The 21,896-nt window shown below is 42.7% G+C and overlaps 1 protein-coding gene and 1 long non-coding RNA gene across 3 annotated transcripts; one reads left to right on the top strand and one right to left on the bottom strand.

Moving 5' to 3' along the window:
- Window positions 1-4,583: 4,583 nt before the first annotated feature.
- Window positions 4,584-8,887, bottom strand: LOC120741479. Its single transcript, XR_005697633.1, has 3 exons — window positions 8,670-8,887; window positions 6,535-6,664; window positions 4,584-6,386 (listed from the first exon to the last, which is right to left on the bottom strand). It is a non-coding gene; the product is annotated as an uncharacterized LOC120741479 (long non-coding RNA).
- An 8,157-nt stretch (window positions 8,888-17,044) lies between these two features.
- On the top strand, window positions 17,045-21,241 carry commd3 (COMM domain containing 3). Of its 2 annotated transcripts, XM_040044190.1 has the most exons (8): window positions 17,048-17,218; window positions 18,088-18,199; window positions 19,348-19,411; window positions 19,529-19,563; window positions 20,141-20,201; window positions 20,281-20,337; window positions 20,469-20,522; window positions 21,061-21,241. In XM_040044190.1, the coding sequence occupies exons 1-8, from the start codon at window positions 17,080-17,082 to the stop codon at window positions 21,118-21,120; spliced, it is 582 nt and encodes a 193-aa protein (XP_039900124.1). In that variant the 5' UTR covers window positions 17,048-17,079; the 3' UTR covers window positions 21,121-21,241. The 2 variants fall into 2 exon arrangements, with proteins under 2 accessions (XP_039900125.1, XP_039900124.1); XM_040044191.1 differs by lacking the exons at window positions 19,348-19,411; window positions 19,529-19,563 and having other exon boundaries at window positions 17,045-17,218.
- Window positions 21,242-21,896: the final 655 nt, after the last annotated feature.

Genomic DNA, 21,896 nt, shown 5'->3' with positions numbered 1-21,896 from the left:
TTCGACTTCTCAGGGCAACCACGTGGCACTACCAGAGGATTTTAAAAAAAGTTACACGAATGGTGTGATAAGTATGTGAAATCCATTTACAAATGCATTTCCTTTGGCTTCACAGAGCTACAGTTTAAATGTAAAGGTAGTTATTTATGTTCCACCATTTGTCAGCATATTTTCAACTCTCCTGCATGGCTGTTGCTGTTTTTATTAAATGTCTTTTTAAATTAGATTTTCATAGAAAAGAAGACTTGTTAAAACTGTTAAATATTAGCTCCAGCTCGTATTCGTTGCTAGCTTGAAGTGTACGTATTAGGAGTTCCTACATAGAGATATTTCCTCTTTAAACTTCACATTTAAATGTGAAGTTGAAGACAAAGTTAAAAAATAAATAAGTAAAATAAGGTTGTGAAGGTGAGCTTTCTGTATACTGACTCCCTTACCCATTAATCATCTCAGGACCCCCTCGGACTTATCTGCTGACCATCTGGAGTGGGATCGACCCCTCAGCTTGGATAATTATGGACTGAACTGTGTAAGTATTGCAGTTCTAACACTAACATAGTGACACACCAGTACTTACAATGCTATATTATCAGAACACCCCACTGCATTTTTTTAAAATTCCCAGTTTTACCCACAATGTAACACATCCTCTATTAAAGCGACAGAGAAAGAACATAAGAAAAACCTGCAGCATCAGACTCTAGACCTTCACTAAAAACAACAATAATTTATTTTCTCTTACTGTGCCCATATCATTGCACCCTTACACCCACATTAATACATGTAACTAAACACATGCATATCTTGTTTATCAGTGGCTGCACAGAAAACCATTAGATCTGAGTTACATAGGGAAGGGACTCAATAATCTGCTCTGACACACTACACTTGATTATGTAAGAGTCTAAAATAACTCAAAAGTGTATTCCCATGAGCAGGAGGTATTTTACACACACACACACACACACACACACACACACACACACACACACACACACACACATATATATATATATATATATATATATATATATATATATATATATGTATATATTAAAGAGTCGCATTCTCCATTAGTCTCCCTCATTGCAAACTGTTAACAGGCATTAGTGGCCCAATTAGAAAAGACTTGGTCTAATCTTTTAAAAGTCCCAGGATAATGTTGAAAATGGCCAGACGAGAGGAGGAGAGGGGGGATGGAAGGGGGATAAAGGGAGGAAGGGGAGGAAAGAAACTCAATCTAAAGCACCAGGTGCACCTTTTGTCGACATAATCTCCCAGCCCTTGAGACCGCGCACTCACTGGCCAACATATACAGCCTTTCATACGTACACATGCTGCTTTTTCGGCTGGGGGATTTGAATCCCGAGCTGGCTCTGGTCATATGTAAAAGGGACTCCTAGGTCAGTGCGCTGCCAGAACAGACAGAAGAGGGTTTGGTGTGTTGTGATTCGTCCACTCATGGGTAATAATCAATAGGGAGAAACCTTTTCAATTTTAATCTTAGTGATGAGTTTGCACCGGGGACAAAATTTAGGTTAGGAAGGGAGAGAGGGAGGTGTGGATGTCTCAGTTACCACACTGAGGATTTTTAAGGGCATGGTTTTACTGTGAGACACACACATTTGTACAGTCCATACACAGCGAGTGAACACTAAACAATGTAGCTGTAACACTGAGCCATGGTAAGGGAGGTGAAAGGTAATTTATTAATGCTGCAAAACCCATCACGAGACATACGACATCCCGAGTTTTGAACAGATCTATAATCAGCTTCAAACTGGCTCAAGTGTGTCTGTCAGTAACGTGTGTGTGTAATCATTTATCATTGCACATGTTTACAGCTATGTTAAAAGACACATTTGACCATTTGCACATGGAGATCTTTTAAAACGTGGAGAAGATGCAGAGCAGCAGTAGGTAGAGGAGCTCAGTGTGCACAGGAAGCAGACCTGAGTGCACAGCCATTGTGAAGCAGGCATCTATTGATGGCTGTCAGTCAGTTTATAACATTGGTCAGGGAGGACAAAGGACTGTGCAGCTTGAAATGCTGAAAACCTTGGACTGTGCAAAAAACACACACACACACACACACCTCTTGAATAACATTACAGGCCATGTTAATCAATGGCTCTTAGCACAGTGGATTTAAGCAGGCCTGGCGCCCCTTGTCCACAATCCCTCACCCGTCATTCTTTCAGCTCGACCCCTAAACTCCTGTAAAGCCTTGAGTGGGGACGAAGCCAAGGACGGAGCAGGCTGCTCATTGTGATTTAATCTCTCTCTGCCTCTCTCTCCACTGTGAGAACAAACATCAAATATGGCCTTCTTATCAGGCCAACCCCGCTCTATCTATCTATCGCCAATCGATGCCTCCTGTTCTGTGTGTGCAGGCCTCGGTGTATGTGTGTGCTTGTGTGAAACAGGTCTCGGGGGCCGTGCTAACTAAGGTCAAAGATCAGGTATAACCCTCCAGCAAGGAATGACAGATGTGGCCCGCAGAAAACAAGATAAAAGAAACGGAGAGAGAGAAACATGGAAGAAGGGAGCAATTTAGACCAGTTGCATGTGTCCTGAAAGCAGCAGATCAAAAATAAAAACAGGAATCGCCGTGATTGTTTCTGTCGTTTCTGCGGCAGGTATAAACTTCTCCTCGGGCGCCTCGACAAGCAGAGCTCAGCTTACCTGAATGGTGGCCTCGAACAATGGACTGGAGGTTTTGTCATTGTCCAACCACCTTTCTGGAAGCGCCACCAGCTAAACGAGCAACTGTGCCGCCACAATGTGCTGAATGTGGCTCTTTTATTTAATACTTCCTTCAGTTGGGAAAATAGGAATATCAAAAACACTTTGATTTGTTATGCTTCCTGTGAGGCAAGCGAACTAAACTGTTTGTTGAGTCTGTACTTATTCTGAAGCCCTTCCGGACCACCAGATCCAGCACACGCGATCGCAGAGATGCGATAAAAACACATTTTGTCTCTGCGATTAGTTTTCATGGGAATGAAAGCAAGTGTATGCATATGCATTAAAGAGTAGGACCTGAGGTGATATGACACTCTGGCTGAGCTTCTATTCACCATGAAACAGCTCCATAGAGCCGCAGAAGGCTGCCGGAGCTGCAGCAGGGGCTGCAGTGGCTCTTAGAGATAGATGGAGAAAGAGAGAGAAAGTAAAGGGGGGCAATCCTTTGTTCTGTCAAGGACTTAACACAATCAGAGTGTACAGTGTGTCAGGAGCGCACAGGCATATATCAACTTCAATCTCTTTTTAATGAAAAATCCTGCCCTCTCTAATATGTGCAAATTAACCTCTTCTCCTCCCTCCCTCCCTCCCTCCTCCCTTCCTGCCATTTCCCCTCCCCTCTCTCTCTCTCTCTCTCTCTCCCTTACAGAGGCCCCTCGACTCCCTCTCTCGCTCCCCGCCGTTGTTTCTGTCCCTCATCTTCCTCCCTTTTTTTTTACCCCCACTCTTTTGCATTGCCTTCACTAGTTTTTCCATCCCCATCCTCTTATTCAGTGAGTGAGACCACAGCGGAGAGAGAGAGAGAGAGAGAGAGAGAGAGGGGGGAGACTCGTGCTTTCCATTTAGCTTGTTGCTTTAGTCCCCCCCCCCCCCCCCCCCCCCCCAACACCCATGCAGCAATTATCTAGATCAGTTACTTTGCAAATAAATAAATAAGTGAAAAATCATTTAATGAATAAATAAATAAATGAACAAAACAGAATAATAAGTAAAAGTCAGTGTCCACTAGCAGCATCAGCAGCAACATTAAAATTCACCCTCCATCCTCCTCGGCTCCCTTTGGTTTTTCATCTGTCTTTCTGCCTCTCTGCTCCACCACACACACACACGTGCGCACGCCTGATCATGCTATTACCCTGATTATCCCGATGAGTTGGTCAGATCCTCGCTTTCTCATTCTGCCCGCGCTGATTGTAATTTAGAAATTACACCTAATGAGGAATTTTTAAAAACACAGCGACCACTCTGTGGCTGCCAGCTCCACGCCGTTCCCTGCCCTAATGGATTTCCTGGTATGGAATCCATTTTTGCCACCCCCCCCCCCCCTTCTCTTTCTGCCCTGCAGGGGGTCGGGCTAGCCAGGCCCTCCCTTCCTTCCCTCCTCAACTCTCACCCCCCCACACCCCCCTACCCCCCACACCCCTTTCCCCACTAATTGGGGGCGACTGGTTTTGGTGAAAAGAAGTCATAATCATTGTTTCTGCTGCTAATTTAAGTGGTTAAGTGTACGGGATCAGCCCGCAGGACGAGGAAATGAGTATGATTAAATTTACTTTTTTTTTTTTTTTTTAAGTTTAGCAGCTGAAGTGCCAATTTCCATTCTGCTGTTGAGTTGAAGATTTTTGAAAGTTGAGCATCATATGGCACCTAAAACAAGATAAATGCATAAGTCGGAGCATGTTTAGTGGGTTTTGCTTGGCTTTTCCCCCCCTCTGTCTCTCTCTTTTGAGGAAACAGATCGAAAAGCATTGTTCGGGATGCTAAAAGCATCTGCTTTTCATAGGTCACAGTCTGCTTTCCCCCCCTCATTTTGCCATTAATTAAAAAAAAGGGGGAACTGTGCCTCTAAAAACTGACAGAATAAAAGCATCGGAGCCTGGTTTCTCTTTTATTTCATGGAGGAATGTGAACCATCAAACAGCTGAACAATAGTTTTAACCTGTCCTGCTCGTCTCGTGAACACCTGTATGATGTGCGAGTGTGTTTCAGGGAGGAGGGGGGTATTTTTCAGGAGGGGTGGGGGGCAAACACACACACTCACACATAGGCACGCATGCAAATCAAAGCCATCAACAGCTTGTGATGAAGTGAGACGTAGTGGCATAAACAGAGTGTGTCGTTACCATGGAAGCCACTTTCACCTCACAGGCCGAGAGACAGGAAAAAAAAACACAAAGAGCCAACTAGACAGGGAGGGAGGAAGGAAAAAAAACAGTAACAGACAGACAGAGAAACAGAGAGACAGACAGTGTTTCAAGCTCTCCTTCAGCAACATTTAATAGCTTTTCAAACCCTCCTGAGCTTTTTTCTCCCTCCATACTATAGTGTCTTTTCTACCAGGAGGGAAACACTGTATTTGTACAGTAAGTGGTCTAAAGAAAAGGAAAAGTTCATTGAAACGTTGTTTAATAGCCGATTGAACATTCACTGGTTTTAACGAGCACGTCCCCAAAGCTACAGGAGCAGACGTACAGTGGCCATTGGAGTGGAGGGAGTTTGAGGATACTGGAGCCACATCTGTCCCCCCCTCTTTTTTGAGTCTCTTTTGTTCCTCTTTGGTGCTACTGTGGGTCACAGATTCCAGCTTCAGATGCCTTGTTTCTCATTACATTTTAAATCATTTCCTAAGCCACTCCAGTCTATTTTTCCTACGACCGTAATCTCCAGCGTTTGGATTTATCGGTGCTTTTCTCGGCCAGCGGTTTGATGCTCCACAAGCCAAATTTCTGCTCGTCTCGTTTCCTCGGCGTGCAACACTTTTTATTTTATGATGACAGCCATAAACAAGATTTAAAATTCACTTAGCTGGAACTGGAACAAATCAGTGCCCGCAATTTCTCTGCATAGCACTGAAGGTCCACTCCACTCCAATTCATAACAATCCAGCCTGTTGCAGGAAATTGAACATAGCAACCTGGTCATAGGCCATCTGAGCGGAGAAGCACAAGCAAAAGGGGGTACTCCAGATATCTCCCTTCATTTGACAGAGACACTAAGGACAAATTTCCTTTCTTTATGTTTTATAAATGGGTCATCTTGGCCAAATGGAAGCCTTTATCCCTTTAATCCAGCTCATCTTCTCCCTTGGAGATCTAACAGGTTACATAACTGCTATGAAAGGGCAGCATGGAGATTAGAAAAAGAGAGAATTACCTTCAATGTCCCATTCAAATGTTCAGAATTCAAATAAAAGAGAAAAATGGTTTCTGCTCATTGGAGCAGGATTTTATTTTCTAAGGTGTCTTACAGGTCAGTGTTTACTTGCCATTTCCTCGCTGTGTTGGGATTTTTGTTGTTGTTGCTGCACCGTCTTGTCCACCTCACAGCCTGATTGCTGCTGAGTGAAAGAAGCAACCAGTCTCCACACCTTCTCCTACAAAAAGCTGGGCCGAGTGAGACCGTTCTAGCAACGCTACAGCTTTGAAGGTTTGCCAGGAAGGCTACAGGAGGTAATCAGAGGAAAATATGTCCTCTCCTCCTCCTCTTCTTTTAGACCTCCATTAGACCAGCCTGCCTCTGTCTGGGAAAATTGATTTTCTCCCTCCCCTCCTACTCTCCTCTCCTGTTTCTCCTCTTTTTTTCCTTTTTTTTTGCTTCTCAGGTTCCATTTGAGGCTTGTTCATCCACTCTCGAGAGCAGTTCTGCGAAACAGAGAGAGAAAAGAGAATAGTAGGCCACGACAGGTTGTTCACACATATAGTTACTCATCCCCGACAGCATCCATCAGGGCTTTAGTCCCATCTCTGTCATCTGCAGGTACACACAGCCCTGCGGTGCTTTACCGTTTACCTTCATCTGCGCAGCCCTTTCGTTCTTCACGTCTTCCTCTTCCTCTTGCTCTTCCGCCAGTCATCACACTTTCACCTCCTCTCTCTCCTCTGTCAGAGCCAAGGCTTGGATCAATGCACCATTGATTTTCCTATCAATGAACATTAGTATGGATCAGACTGCTGCTTGCACTGCCCTGCCCTGCAAACTTCACACACATACACACACACAAACAAACATGTATGCATGCACATTTGTCCACATGCATGCATGTGTGCATACACAGAAGGTCCACTCTGACATTTTTTTTCCTGCTAAGCTAAAGTGGGAAAAAAGGGACAAACTCGATGCTGCGGACAAAGGAAAAGCAGCAGCAGAAATAAAGGAGGGTGGGTTTGATAAAAGAGAGGTTCTGGTTGAAAGCACGGGAGCCAATCAATGTGAGGAGTGACAGAAAAGGTAGGAAATGAAATCAGACTGAGCAGAGTTAGTGCTCAGCGTTAGGAAAGAGTCATCGGTCAAACTGCCTGCTAAGTCGATTCACTGCAGAATAATTCAGCCTGACTGGCAACCAGCTCAGGCTGTTGATAATAGCTGCTAATCATGACAGTGAATGGATGTGTACTCTTTATACACCTTTGGCTGTCTTTCTCATACCTCTCCCACTCACTCACGCACACTAGCAGGAGCACACACACACACACACACACACACACACACACACACACACACACACACACACACACACACACACACACACATACATCTGTCTCCTCTCTCACCCTGTAATGGGCTCTGAGTCAGGTGGAGATTGACACTTTTCATTCTGCCGTGCTCCTTTTGTGTCCAACATTGTATTCATTCCACACAAACCAACGGCGGCCTCACAGAGAGCACATTTCTGCGCACATCAGCTACATTTTGCATCAGCAAACAATGAATGAATGATTACCATCTTCAATTAACCGGGCATTCCCGGGAAAGTAGAAAGGAGAGGGAATAGAGCAGTAAATATTTCTTATTTGTTTGCTGCCACTGGAGCTTGCTACTCAATAACAGTCATGTACCGGTAGCTGTCCTCTGTCTTTGCAGCATACGACAGGGTACAAATGGACTACTTTGCCCCCCCCTCATTATTACATTTCCTCATATATTTCAAACACACACACAGAGAGAGAGAGAGAGAGAGAGAGAGGGAGAGGGGGGGAGAGAGAGGGAGAAGCTGGGGAGACTGGTCTTGATAGAACAAAGAAACATCCCTCTTTGGGAGTGCTCGCATGAAAGTTGATCCTCAGATAAGACCCCCTGTACAAGGAAACTGAAAAGCCTCAGGGCCGTCCTTCGCCCTGCCTGATTGTAAAGCGTTTTAATTTGGGCTTCAGTGGACATGTGCCAGCCTCGTCTGTCTGACCGACCCTGCCCGTGAGCCTCAGGCATCACTGTGTTAGGTACAAAACAGTTTCCAAAGTTGCATTTTATTAAGTTGATGAATTAATTATTTGGCTGTTAATTAAAAAACAACTGTGTGCACTTTACAACGAACTATTAAATCCCAATAGTCAGCAATAGAATAGTCCACTGGAGAAATTTAACGTGGCTTAAAATGTTAGAAAGAAAGATACATTTTGCCTGCAGCACAAAGCGCTTGTGGGCAACTGTTACATGATATCAAAGCTTTTCCTCTGCCGTTTCCAAGCATCAACAAAACAACAAAAGCTCATAATACACACAGCAATCTTTTTTATGCTTGGCTCTTATCATTTAGTCTTCCGTTGCAGCTATCAGACTGGCCTTGACTTCATAATGCCCGTGTTTCCCACGGGCTGCGGCCCAACTGTGCCTGAAAGAAATTTGCTTGTGTAACCACTTCACTGCACCCCCCCCACCTCAACCCCTCCCAACACAGATAGCCAACCATGAAGAGTGGCATTCGGCACAAAACAGGTGAGAGGAGGAGTATTCATACAATTTATTACCAGATGTGCTGCGTAGTAGGAGTTGTTTCTCCCTGAGCTCTCCTCTGCACTGCTGCAAACCTCACACACACACACACACACAAAACCTGTGGGAGCTGCAGAGTGGGTGGTGGTGGTGCTGGAATTTTTTTGGCAACATGTCAACGAGAACCTTTCTAACCACAAAGTTCAATTACTCACTTAACTCACTTTGATCCAGACCCCCTTGCCTCTCTGATTGAGGCCTTATCATGTGGCTTGGCTAAAACGAGCCCTGAGTAAGCTCAGCCCTGAATAAACCATTCAACAGTAGCACGCAGTCGGAGTGCTGGCAAACCCTTGTCTGATGGGTGTAGCCAATCGTAAGGGTCGGGGAGGCGGGATGGGGTACGACTCCCCAAAACCAGCAGCAACAATGCTAACAAACTAACAGGGCAGTGATAAACTTCAGAGTGTCTGCACTGCTGCAAAAACAGATGTGAGTCTGGTGTAATGTCAAGACATGAAACTGTAAAACTGTAAAACACACCAAGAAGGGGGTTGTGGGGGCTTTAATTTGATTTAAATAGAGTAAATAAAAGCATCAAATATATTTAAAATAAATTTTAATAAATTAATAAAAGATCCAAAAATATGGCGGCTCCAGTGTAAGAAATCTGAGTGAAATAGAGCAAAAGAAAAAGAAAAAAATCAACCAGTCAATCAAATAAAAACCATTCATTCATTTTCTAAACTGTTAAATCCGCTTTCTGTTTGCGCGCTTTGCCTGTAGCGGTCAGGTCGTAGAGCCGCAGTACAGCCGGGAGCCGAACAGGATGTGAGCGGAAAACGAGCTCCCGACAGCGGCCACAGGAAGAGCAGCAGCCGCTGAAAGCCTGCTTTTCACCGGTGGGAAACAGGAGGAACAGCTGCCCCTACAGGCTTCTTCTGTGAGGTTTACATGTACAGCAATACGTACGTGATTTACAATAATAATAATAATAATAATAATAATAATAATAATAATAATAATAATAATAAACCGGGCTAGACAGATGTGTTTTAATATAAAATTTTAAAAAAATATAAAAGATATAATTTTTAATTTTTAAAATATCAATGGTTACATTAAAAGTGGGTGAATTGCAACATTTAATACTACTACTACTACTACTACTACTACTACTAATAATAATAATAATAATAATAATAGTATTAATAATACATTTTTAATAGGGTACTTGATTATTAATTTATTTAAAATATATACCCTGTGTGTTGAAGCATATCCTAAAATAAAATAAAATAAAATAAAATAAAATAAAATAAAAGTACGCTGGTGACCCGCAGGTTAAAGACTTTGAGCCCTGTTATTGCGTTTTACGTCAGAGGATATTTGCATTTAATACCCCCTCAACCACATGTTGGTCTGCCATGTTGTTAGTGTGACAGGCAGGTTTAAAGGAGCATAATTGCAGTCACATTGAGCTTTTATTGTCGCACACGGAGCTCCAGCCAAGCTTATTTCAAGCTGTAGATGTAGCCCGTATTCTTCTGTGGACTGGCAGGAAATCATCACGGAGCTCTAATCACCGTTACATGAGGGGGGTTTCGGGCCCGCGCCCCAAAGTCTTAATGGTAGGTAGGTGATGGTGGTGGTGATGGTGCGCGATGGTGAATCGGAGCAGCCATGCGCGCTCTGGCGAATGTGAGCCGTTCAAATTTCCATATATGTCCTGGGAGACCCCCACACCACCACCACCAGCCCTCCTCTTTTTCCTCACACACACACACACACACACACACACACACACACACACACACACACACACAGGGGGAGAGAGAGAAAGAGAGAGAGCCTCCCCCCTCTTGTCTCCCTCCTTTCTTTGTTCCTCTCAGATGATTCCCCTATAAGCTCCCCACAGGAGAGAGAGAGAGAGAGAGAGAGAGAGAGAGAGAGAGAGAGAGAAACCACACCAGTGCCACCAAGCGGCGATGAGGCGCGTGCCACCGTGCGCGCGTGCTCTTTGTTAGTCAACTGATTTCCACCACCTTGGTATTTTATACAGAAGTCTTCGCGACGCTTAAAAAACCATGAAACAAACACAGCCGAGGTGAGATCGCGACACTTTAAATTCAGGGTGTCGTCGCATCGAGCCGCTGCTGAAGTGTCCTTGAGCAAGACACTGACCCCATGTTGAACTCTGGGGTGGAAGCAGGGTGGGAGGTGTGTGTCAAGGGAGGAGGAGGGGGGCAGAGGGGTCTTCTGTCCTGCGGAGATGATCATATTATCATCAGGAGGGCGCATCCGAGACTCTTTCTGATTTCTTTTCCACCGGCGTATCTGATGGATTAGGCAGCAGAATGATTCAATAAAGCGGAGACTATAGGCTGCCCGCGACGCTAATTAAATTAGCTTTATGTATAACTCAGTTAATGAGCTGCTTAACGGCGAGACGTTAATTACAGATTCTATATGGGTCCCGCTTCTTTGCTTTCCTCGCACATCCTGGAATTGGGATGAATCACATATTCGCACATTTAATTCAGCCAATCTGCTGCTTTGGTTATTTATTTATTTATTAATCGCTTTGTCTTAAAAAATACTTGTGAGATTCAATAAAAGATCTGCCATACTCTATAAGAGAAGCAGGCACAGGGAGGCAGAAAAAAATGAGGAGGGGGGGGGCGCTTTTTTTCCAACAGGGGGCAGAATCACTACACAGAAATCTGCTTCTTCTCTCTGCCTCTGTCACGTACGCACACACGCGCACTCGTGACGACGCTTCGAGACCTGTTGTGTTTCCCTGAAAGCAATTTTCATCCAAATAAGCAGCTGCCTTTAAAAAAAATTACCTTTTGAATATGCTCATATATTTATATACACCTCGGTTGCGCTGAGCTGTTTGTTTGTTTGTTTGTTTGTTTGTTTGTTTGTTTGTTTGTTTAACAGGACCAGGTCGGGGACGTGCAGCTCGCTCCTGTGTTTCTGATCTATGGTAGAAAATGAAGCTGAGAGTCTGACAGAGAAATCACTTTTTTTTTCTTTTCTTTTCTTTTCTTTTCTTTTCTTTTCTTTTCTTTTCTTTTCTTTTCTCCCGGGAACAATGGTTAAGTGATGCAATGTTTGGGTTTGGAATCAGTTTACAGTTTTACAATAAAAGCGATAGATATGAATCACAGTCAGCCTGCTCGGACTTATTCTTTATTCTCATAGGGGCCTCATTGTTACACCGAGGTCCTGACCCCGGAGGCGGTTATTTGGGAGTTGTGGTTTCATGCTCCTCCATGTTTAATTGAAGTAAAAAAAAAAAATTCTCATTTGGAGCTGAAAAAATGCAAGGAATCAATGTGCGAAAATGCATATAGGTGCTTTTTTTTCACCGTTAAAGTTTCATTCGTTTCACTTGAATGCTTTTATAAAGCTCTTTGCTATTTTCATTTGATTACATTGATTTTAGCTAATGAATGATCAGGTTTACTTACATTTTTAACTCACAAAAAAAGACTGTAAGGGGAAAAAAGTTCAATAAATGACTGTATTTAAAAGATGTGAGCTTTTGGTTTGATGTTAGATTACCAACTTTGGTTCAATCTCAAATTGCCACTTCTAAAAAATAAATATAAAGAAAAAAATGTATTAAAACTAAACATGTATTAATCCCATTGAAACAGTTTGAAATGATTGTTTGATGTTTTGTTCCAGGATATGAGAACTTTCTCACTGATCTTACTCTGCACACAAATGTGCGCTTTTTAGTTTTAGCTTCCTTTCTTCTTCTTCTTCTTCTTCTTGTTTTTGCTAGAATATGTCAAATATTTTAGTTTGTGCCTGTAAACTCACAGATTATATTTGTGCACAGTTTAAGCACCAATTTATCAGTGAAGCCAGCAGCAGCTTGCTTTAGTTTGTTGTAAAGTCTCTCTTTTTAAAATAGGGTTTATTATCATTTTAAACCTTTGCACAATCTTTTACACTTTGAAGGCGCACTCAGTGGAATCTGTAGGTTTTGCTCTGCATGTGAGAGCTGTAAATAAGTCAGACAATTTAAGAACATCACAGATCTAGAGAGATATCTATCTCACTAGCTAACCCTGCTTGTTATTATTCACAGTGTGGATAATAACAGTCAGATGTCCATCAGCGTTGATCTTGTTTGAGCATTAGGGAAACAGAACAAATGGAGGGTGCTGGAAGTATCTCTGCTTAAGTAAAGGACAAGAAAAGAAAAAAATCAGTTCAGCATATTCTGAAATACATTTACATTACTCTCAGTTTGTCTTAGTTACCAGCATCCACGCTCAGGCAACACACATACAGACTGGATTTATTCTCTAACCTTTAGACACGAAAGTCAGGCCAAGCATGCGCTGACAGTTTTGTCTAAAATCAGGCCACAAGTAACCTGCTCTAACCCTGAATAGTTTTGCTATATAAACCCCTGGATCTATAAAGTTCAGGTTGTGTTTCAGTAAGATTTCTGCTCATGTTTAAAGCTTTACTGCATGCTGAGAAGCCGCCACACATGTCTGTATTTTAGGATTTTAAAGGAATCCTGTTTAATTCAGCTCCATATGATATTTGGCCAGACTGGAAACTTTTAAAAAAGGACAGGCAACAGCTAAACCAGCAACAACTCAAAAAATCAGCAGCTCACAATTTAGTTAATTTCAGTCTTTTGGAGGGAAAAAAAGTGTTAATATCAGCTCCCCTTCACCCTTTCTCCCCCTTTGCTTCTGGCTTTTCTATAATAAGATCTCAACTCTCTGTGTGTGTTTGTGCTTGGCAGGGATAATTAGTGATAATTAACACAAAGATTCAGCACTTTTATGAGCTCTGTAATTAATTTACATTTTGGGAGTAATAAAACTGGTCAATGTAGAAAAAACAGGACGACCAGCCCCTGTTTGAAGGAGCTGCTCACTGAAAACCATTAGACTTCTACTTCTTCTGCTTCTTTCGTGAGCAGTTTTGTCTTTTATCAGCAGTGTTGTGTTACCATTAGTGTATGAATGTAATTGTTGAAAAGAATAATTGAACTTTACCCTGCTTATGTGAGCACACAGAGAGTTATTACCAGTTTTGCAATAAAGCAGGTAACTAAAATTTAACAAAAGAATATTTACTGCACTGTGCTGCCTCCCTTTGCAAAAAATGAGCTCAGGCAAGATCAGCACGGATGCTTGTAAATGACTGCATTTCCCCTGAATGTGCTTCCATGTAAGAGAAGAAGGTGATTAAGGTAAGGAAGCTTTCTCTGTTTACATATAGCTCGTTCACGTGGTAAAAAGCCACAGGCCAAACAAAACAAATAGTCTTCAAGAGTGAAGACAGCAAATGTAGACAACGTCACAGGAACGATGGCAGGCAGTTTTCTTGATTTGTGTGCTTAATGATTGGCTAAGAGGAGAATATGCGGTTGTGGAAAGAAATGACCGAATGCATCAAAAAATAATAAAACGTATGCACGCTGTCAATCCAGACCAGAGTCTGCAGAAACAGATCTGAATGGCAGGTTACAAGCACAACTCCATGTTTACGTCAGACCTCGTTTTGGACTTTATTACAACAAAAATAAATACAGTGACGGTGTGTGACCGTGTGTTCTCCCAACAAGCTGGTTCTGGAAATGCCTCGGTGTTGACACATTTTTTAAGGTCACGTTACCCCGGCCTCTTCTTAAAGGGGATGTTTACAGTTTGTTTTTTATGTAAAGACAGACAGTGAGGAGGAATTATGGGTTAAACAATGAGATCATTTGACTTCACTGGCCCTCAGTCAACTATGGGTTAATCACGAAAAGAAAAGAGGAACAAAGCGGAATCGATTACAGTGCAGATACAAAACTTCCCTTTGGCATTTAAAAACACAAAAAGCTGGGATGTGTTTGTAGGTTATGTGTCATTGTTAAAGAGGTTGTTTTTTTTTATATATAAAATGAAACAACTTCATCAGCAGTGTCAATGATGGTAAAGGTTAAGAGAAACTGTCCGTTGAGTTACGCATTTAACAGCCACAATGACGCAGAATAAAAAGGGCACGCGTGTGGTTCACGGTTCGTTTGTATGTTAAACAGATCAGGCAAAATAAAGGGTTAAAGAGAAAAACAAAACTTATGATTAAGTATTAAGTTTTAATTCATGAGCCCGAGTTCGAATATTTTTATTCATATTTAATTTTTAGCGAGACTTTTATTTTGAAGGAATTGGAAACTGCTTGTAAACCACATTATGCGAAGTATTAAACTGTACATGTCTAAAAATATTGAGCCTCGGTTAATCGCGCAATGTATGACCGGGAAATTGCGAATGTTTGACGTCAGGCTCGTGACGCAGATTCCCAACAAAAGTTGGAGCAGGAGGTTGGAGAAATCCACGCACTGAGACCTATCTTGGAGGAAAAAGCACGGCGGCACTGAGGGAGTGAAGGCTAATCTATTTCACAACCCGACCCGGAGCCAAAATGGACTTTGGACAAAGCGCGGAGTCAGAGGTCACTCCGATAGCTGCAGCGTGTGTGGCCGAGCAATAGACCGCAGTCCAGAGCATTCCTAGATAATGAACGGCAGGCAGACCACGGTCTCACTGAGAGGATGCGATGCTGTCTAAAATTAGCGTCGCAATTTATGCAACCACCGACAGACAACAATTGACAACTATAAATGGATTTGATATCTTTTTAATTACTGCAGGAAGTCATAAAATAAAAGTTTAAGCATCCGAGCTGCACAAAGATGGAACAGACAGCTCGAGGGGGCAAACTCCAAGTCAAGAAGAATAAAGAGTAGCCAATAAGAAGTCAAGTGCTCGCTGATTTTGTAGTTTCCATGTGCAAAAGTGAATTTCTTTTCAGTTCGTGGCAGTTTTATACTTTTCATTGGATTCCAAGCCTGGACTGCGTTACGCACCGACTCCACATATTTAAGGCTCATAATGGAAATTTAAAAGTGACCTATTTACGGCTCACCTCATGACTGCCTCGAGGAAGCGAGGAAGTTTCCGACACGCGCAAAAAAAGAACGACGTCACATGTAATAAATACTAAACGCCCTGACCGAAATGCTTTGGCGAGCACCGGGGAGCAAATATGAGCTGTGTAGAGTAACTGCCCCAAAAAGAAATGCGTAATGCCAGCTCAAATGCGAAGTGGGTGAAGATGCCCATGCACGTCTCGAAGGCGTAAAAAACCCTCGTTTCATCTGTTTATCTGGATGTGTATATTAGATTTAGCATGAGAACCCAGCTGTGCAAATCAGATGGTTGCTTTAGATAATTGTAAAGTTGTGCAAAAAAAAAAAAAAAAGATCCTGGAAACCGCTGAACGAGTAAACGAATAAAAGTATGCACCGTGATATATATAGCAATAATTAGTGCGGTAAATCTGATTTGATAATACAATGACAATATTACACAGTCCACACCTCAATAAGTCGCCCACGATCGTATCTGCTCATCCTGGTCCGTCCCGACCTCAAAGGGTGGAAGACGGTGGCATTGTGCTCGTTCTCAATTAATAGATTAGACACAATGTAGAAATATCAGAACTAATACAATACAGACAGAGTTATGATGAAGAAGGAGTGGTGGTGTCTTCGCTCTGACGGCTGGACTGCACAGCATGCAAAGTCACACTGTAGCACAGCTGTACGAAGTGTTACAAGATGTTGATAATGTTGCACATCATCTGACACGATCCACGTCTCTGCTATCTAAACTAGAAATGCTTAATCTCACCCCCACACCCACCCTTATCTCCCTTACATGATCTATATCCTCCCTAGAACCAGCCTATTTATTTGTGTCCTCTATAATGGACATTTGTTTCTGGTCTAGATATAATTTTGACTTATTTGAGCTACCCTACTAAGTCCTTTACTAAATAGGGCATCCTGGGGTTTCCATTGATATCTCATGTGTTTGGGTGGCAGGAAATTACAAACAAGTTCAATGGGAAGCTTATTTTTTCTTCTTTTCTCGGGAGGATATGACCTAAAAATCTTTTTTTTAACCTGTGTTGCACTTCACCACAGACTCCCGCCCCGTACTTTGTGTATCTGGCTAAATAACTGAGCAATACTGACCGGCAGCAAGTCATAAACCCAATATCCCAGTGTCAGTGTAATCGCTGCTAAACGCTTGTGGATAATATTGCTCATGGAGAGGTATGTGTGAATACTTGGAGGTCTAGTGGTCTAGTTAATACCGGGGACAACTGTAACCCGGTAAATCCCACAGTCAGAAACCAGCTATGGGGATGATTACACTGGATATAGGGTACAAATCTAAATAAAACTGCGTGGCAAAGCGTTTAACGTATCCGTGGTACCGACAATGGAAAAGCTTGGGGGTCGCAGATGTTATTATTTATTTATTTATTTATTCTTTCGCTGTTCTGTATATCACTGATCCGGCTGGAGGATAAAACAGCAGTGATGAATCGCACAATTAAACAACAAACCTAATACAATAAATGAATGAAGTCTTCTCGGAGATCCACAATACGCTGTAGTGTCTTCCCCATTCAGCAGCCCCGAGTCTGCCTCTCTCTCGCTATAACCTCCCACAGCCCTCTGCTTCTCCAGATCAGCTGATCCGTCACGTGGTCTGATGTCGTGGGTCACCCTTTCGCAAAATGGAGTTGTCTGAGTCTGTGCAGAGAGGGCTACAGTCTTTAGCAGACCAGTCCGTCTTCGACCACGGCAGCTTCCAGGTGCTGGTGGACGTGTCTTTCCGGAGTCTGCTCTCCTCTCACGGCGACCCCACAGTCCTCGGTGAGCTGCTGCCTCTCCGCGCGCCGCTGCTTTTGTCTCCGCTGTTGCTTCCGGTTTCTCTCCGGGTGTGAGCGTGCGGCGGAGCTGCCTCTGTGTTTGCGGATTTTTACGGCTCTGCTGCGCGCTGCGAATTAACCCGACGGATCCCTGCGTTTATTTTAAGACATTTCACGAGTCCGAGTGGCTGCCTGCCGCCCATCAGCTGCTTTAAAGCGATCCGAGTCTTTTCGAACTGCCTGCTTTGCATTCAGCAGCAGTCGCACAATCACACACGGCCACTCGGGATCCCTTTTGTCATTTAAACTGGCATCAAGTCCGCTCGGAATATTAGAAAGACCACGATGGTCATTTTAGACTCTATTAGTCCGATCTGATCTCGGACACACATCCGATTGACGGCTGTAATCGCTCTCAGCAGACCGGCGAAGCGCCCTGCATGCTGATGCTGTTAATCGGCTCGAATTTGTCTTGTAAATATAAATGATGCAAAATGACAGCAGACTTTTGCTCGATGTACGTTCTAGTTTCATCACAGCTGCTTCAGCTGTTTTCACAGGCCATGTGTCGTCTAACCTCTGCGGCACCCAATCTCATTTTTACTGCGGAATTATTTAGAAAGTGAAGTACTCACTAGACAAACAAACAAAGGACCCCCCACCCCCTCCACCCCACCCCAGGCTGATGCAGCACAGGGGGTCCCATTCACATGCAAATTATCAATGATTTCCATTCTGCGCGTCAGTGTGGAGAAACCAAAGTATATGGACCCTGCATCAGACGTACACGAATTGGCTTCTCTGTTCCGCCCAGTAAGAATGTTGTAACAGCAGCATTCCTCATTCCGTCTTTCTGTTTTTTTGTCATTTCAGATCAGCCTGAGTTTAACCAGATAGACCAAATCCTGCTGAAGCAGAGCCACACAGCTGCCGTCACCTTCATACTGGAGGCGGTCAAACAAAACGCAGACCAGTCCACGATAAGGTACGAGACGGCACACAGAGCATTTACTGTCCACCCTGTGTGCAGGTGGTGGTTATAAATTGGACACAAACAACCTTATCTGTTGCCTGCATGAGAGTCTCCCTCCCATAACACACGTAACAGCCTGTCCTTATGATACAGATGGATCCTGTAGCCTACACTGCCTACACTTTCTTTTGTTTTCTTTGTGTGTGTGTGTGTGTGTGTGTGTGTGTGTGTGTGTGTGTGTGTGTGTGTGTGTGTGTGTGTGTGTGTGTGTGTGTGTGTGTGTGGCCTTGTTTGACCCTGACCTCAAACCTAACCCTTTCAAAGCGAAGCACCTGAAGTAGCGCGCTATTTACAAGCAGGTCATTTCATGACGTTGAGCCAAAACCGCGCTGTTTTCATGCCTCTAACAATATGCAAGGAGACAATACTTCCAGAATCCACCTCCAAGGGGACTTTTAAGTGTGGTCTTTATGTATAATTACTGCAGAACAAAGCGACTCGGGGTTTTAGTAAAGCATCCGTTGAAGTTCTGAAGCTCGATGGGATGTTCTGTTCGTGTAGCAGGACTTAGTTATTCTCATCTTGGAGTAGGTATGAAGGAGCTTGCAAGCTGCCAGTGGAGCCATAATGTCTCCAGCAAATTAGTGCTGTAGTTACGCTGTTATACTTGGATCTGTGGTATTATTTATACATCTCACGAGTTTCTCATATGTAGCATTTTTTCCTCTTTGTTTTGTGTATTTTTTTCAGCTGAAGATTTTTTTCCCACTTGATCCAAGTGGTGTTGGATGTTCAAGGTGTAGAGGATGAACTGTACGCATGTCCCGAACAAGCAAGCGTTAGTTTAAAGCTGCAAACGCTTTAGATTTCTATTATATTATTATATTATTATTACTGTTATTATTATTATTATTAATAATATTTTACTCATTGCTTCTCCGCAGTCTTAACTGCAAGCAAGTCGGTTTTCAAAGTCTGCTCACAGAACCTGTGCAATCAAGCTGAATTAAACTAATTGTTCCTTGGAATTGGATGACGAAAGGAATGCATGCAATTCTGCTATCTCCATATGAACTCCCTGCTGCTTTATGTAAAGCTGTCTAAGTGGACTTCCTTTCTGGGAACCAGCTGCGTTTTAAAGTATTGTCTTCTCCGTTCAGTTCCAGCCTTGAAGAGCTCACATTCAGCGCAGACAGAACAGAAATATTCTACAGCGCATACCAGGTAGCCTACATTCCAAACTAGGACGCATTTATTTCATCCTTTTTTTTTTCCTTTTGTTTTTTTGGCAGACTTGCCGGCAGCTAATTGGTGCTTTTTTGTTTTTTTTTTGTTTTGCAGAAACATAAAAAAGATTTGGAGCGTCTTTTAGCAAGGTAAGGCATCGCTGCGTGGTTCGAGCTGGCAGTGCTTAAGAGATTTGTGGGGCTCATGTTATTTTAAGGTGTTTGCTTCGCTCTCTGGGGATGCCATCACAGCCTACTATTGCCTAGGCTTTGTTTGTTTATTTATTATTTATTAATTACTTAATTGTTTTGGTAAAACTCGAGTCGCAAATTTACACAATTGTTAACCGAATGATTTGACACGTTGAAAACTGGATATTCGAGGTCTGGAACGGATGTGCTAACGTGGGAGGAAGAGGAGGCGAGCTGTTGTTCTAGTCAGTATTTAAGCTTCTCCGCACCAAGATTAACTGACTTGTAAATGTGGATTTATGACGTGCTAACAAACAGCTTTTTGTAGAAGAGCCACCTTAAATGCAAACGGATTTAACTGCAGAAAATCACCTGATGCGTAAAACCCCTGTGACGCACGGCAACTTTAAAAGTTTTTAAGTGTTTTTTAGGAGTTTTGGTCATAACATTAATTCTCTGCCTCCTCGCCGAATGAATGAGCAATATTTTCTACAGAAGCAAAGATGACTCAGTCTCTCCTGTCTTTCTCTTATAGCATAGGAAGGGGTCTACCTCACATTACCGACGCTTCGTGGCGCCTGGAGTACCACATGAAGGTGAGATCGCGAGACTAATTTCTGTCTGTTAGCGGTATATCATTTGTTGTGTGTTTCTAAAATGTTGCTTCTCCCACAGAACGGGCAGGTGGATAAAGTCAACGATTCTTTCTATTTGATATCACTGAACACTGAGGTAACAGCCGCAGCTTTACTCTTCTACTTTCCAGCATTTATATAAAGTCTGGTATATTTCAGTGGGTAACAGGACGCTTATGTTTGCTCCTTCTTCCTTCCTTCCTTCCTTTATTATTATTATTTTTTTAGAATGAAGGATCCTCAGAGGACATCAACTTTACTTGCACAGTGGAGCAGCTCCAGGTAGAGGAAAACTCTTGGGGTGGATAATTGTCTCGCAATTGCGTCGTACCTGTGCCATTACGCACTACAGTCACATTTATTAGCAGTCCTAAACACTCTAACCACGGAACTTATTGCTCTGTGGTAGCTCTCCTTATCGAAAGGGGTGTGGATCTTTCAGGAAAAAAGTCAACGTGGGAAATTGTAATATTATGTCCATGCGGTAGCTATTTTTTTCTTCAGGGATTCTGATTTTGATTGAGACAGAAGCGCTACGATCCATCCTTTACTGCAGCTCACTTTAACAGAAAATAATGAACAGACTTGAAAAAGGTTAAAAATGTTTTGTAATCATCGTGGAAACATCAGCAGTGCCTTTTATAAAATCACAGACCTGCTGATATCAGCGGTTCTGTAATGACTGGATGAATGCAAGCCCTCAGTCATCTTCAGTCTAATCAGCCTGAATCTAAAGTCGGAAATTAGTCTAATCATTGTGCATAAATAATATATCTTTTTATATAAATGGATAAATGTTGATCGGTGTCTGCCTTTTCAGGATTTGGTGGGGAAGTTGAAAGACGCTGCCAAGACTATGGAGAAAGCCAGCCAGATGTGAAGCTTGTGTCCACTTTCGTCCCCTTTATACCTGCCACTGATGTGTCACGTTTGAGTGTTATCAACCCAACAAATGTATTTGAAAGAAAAATAAAATAAATAAAATCTTTTTTGTTCTTTGACTGATTTCAGGATTTTGGTGTGTTACACCTCTCCCAAGAACTTCCCCTTTAGGACTGGAAAAAAAATATTTTATTAAAAGATTAATTTGAACGTGTGTACAGTAAAGAAACTACACCCTCGCGTTGTTTAAACAGCTTGTGTAGGATTTCTGACATAGCTGCACGACAGCGGTGACTTTTTTTCTTTCTTTCTGTCGAAGTATTTGTTACCACAAGAGTTTCAGCCCAGCCTTTCTTGAGATCTCTATTTTTAAAAGGCTATTATCAGAGATCTACGGCTTTCTCGCGTCATAAGAATTTTAGTCCATTCACTAAAAAACAAACAAACAAAAATAAAGCTCCCCGAGCTTTTTTGCGTTCACCTCAGCTTGAAAAGTTCAAAGCTCCTCAACTGAAGCAGCACGGCGGCTCGGATTCCGTAAACATCCGAGATGCCATCGTTTTCAGCGGAGGGTTAAGGCTCCAATTCATCAAGTGTGGAAGTTTATTCTTCTTCTTCTTCTTTTTTGCACAGCATGTCAGGACAGACTGTGACAAAGGTTTGACACCAGGGCCATTTGTCATATTGGCGTATTTTCCACCAAGTGCGTGGGATCTTCAAAGCAATGAGCTGGATAGATTAATAAGACAGCCACTTGGTACCTCAATAGACTTT

The sequence above is a fragment of the Simochromis diagramma genome, unplaced genomic scaffold (assembly GCF_900408965.1).
Source record: "Simochromis diagramma unplaced genomic scaffold, fSimDia1.1 OVJJ01000602.1, whole genome shotgun sequence".
NCBI lineage: Eukaryota > Metazoa > Chordata > Actinopteri > Cichliformes > Cichlidae > Simochromis > Simochromis diagramma.
This window is presented reverse-complemented; position numbering and strand designations above follow the sequence as displayed.

What these genes read in the sequence shown, in the direction of transcription:
- commd3 (XM_040044190.1), top strand. Translation starts at nt 17,080, where the DNA reads ATGGAGTTGTCTGAGTCTGTGCAGAGAGGGCTACAGTCTTTAGCAGAC. An exon ending in TATTCTACAGCGCATACCAG is followed by an intron (nt 19,412 to 19,528) that starts GTAGCCTACATT and finishes TTTGTTTTGCAG; the next exon opens with AAACATAAAAAAGATTTGGA. An exon ending in TGATATCACTGAACACTGAG is followed by an intron (nt 20,338 to 20,468) that starts GTAACAGCCGCA and finishes TTATTTTTTTAG; the next exon opens with AATGAAGGATCCTCAGAGGA.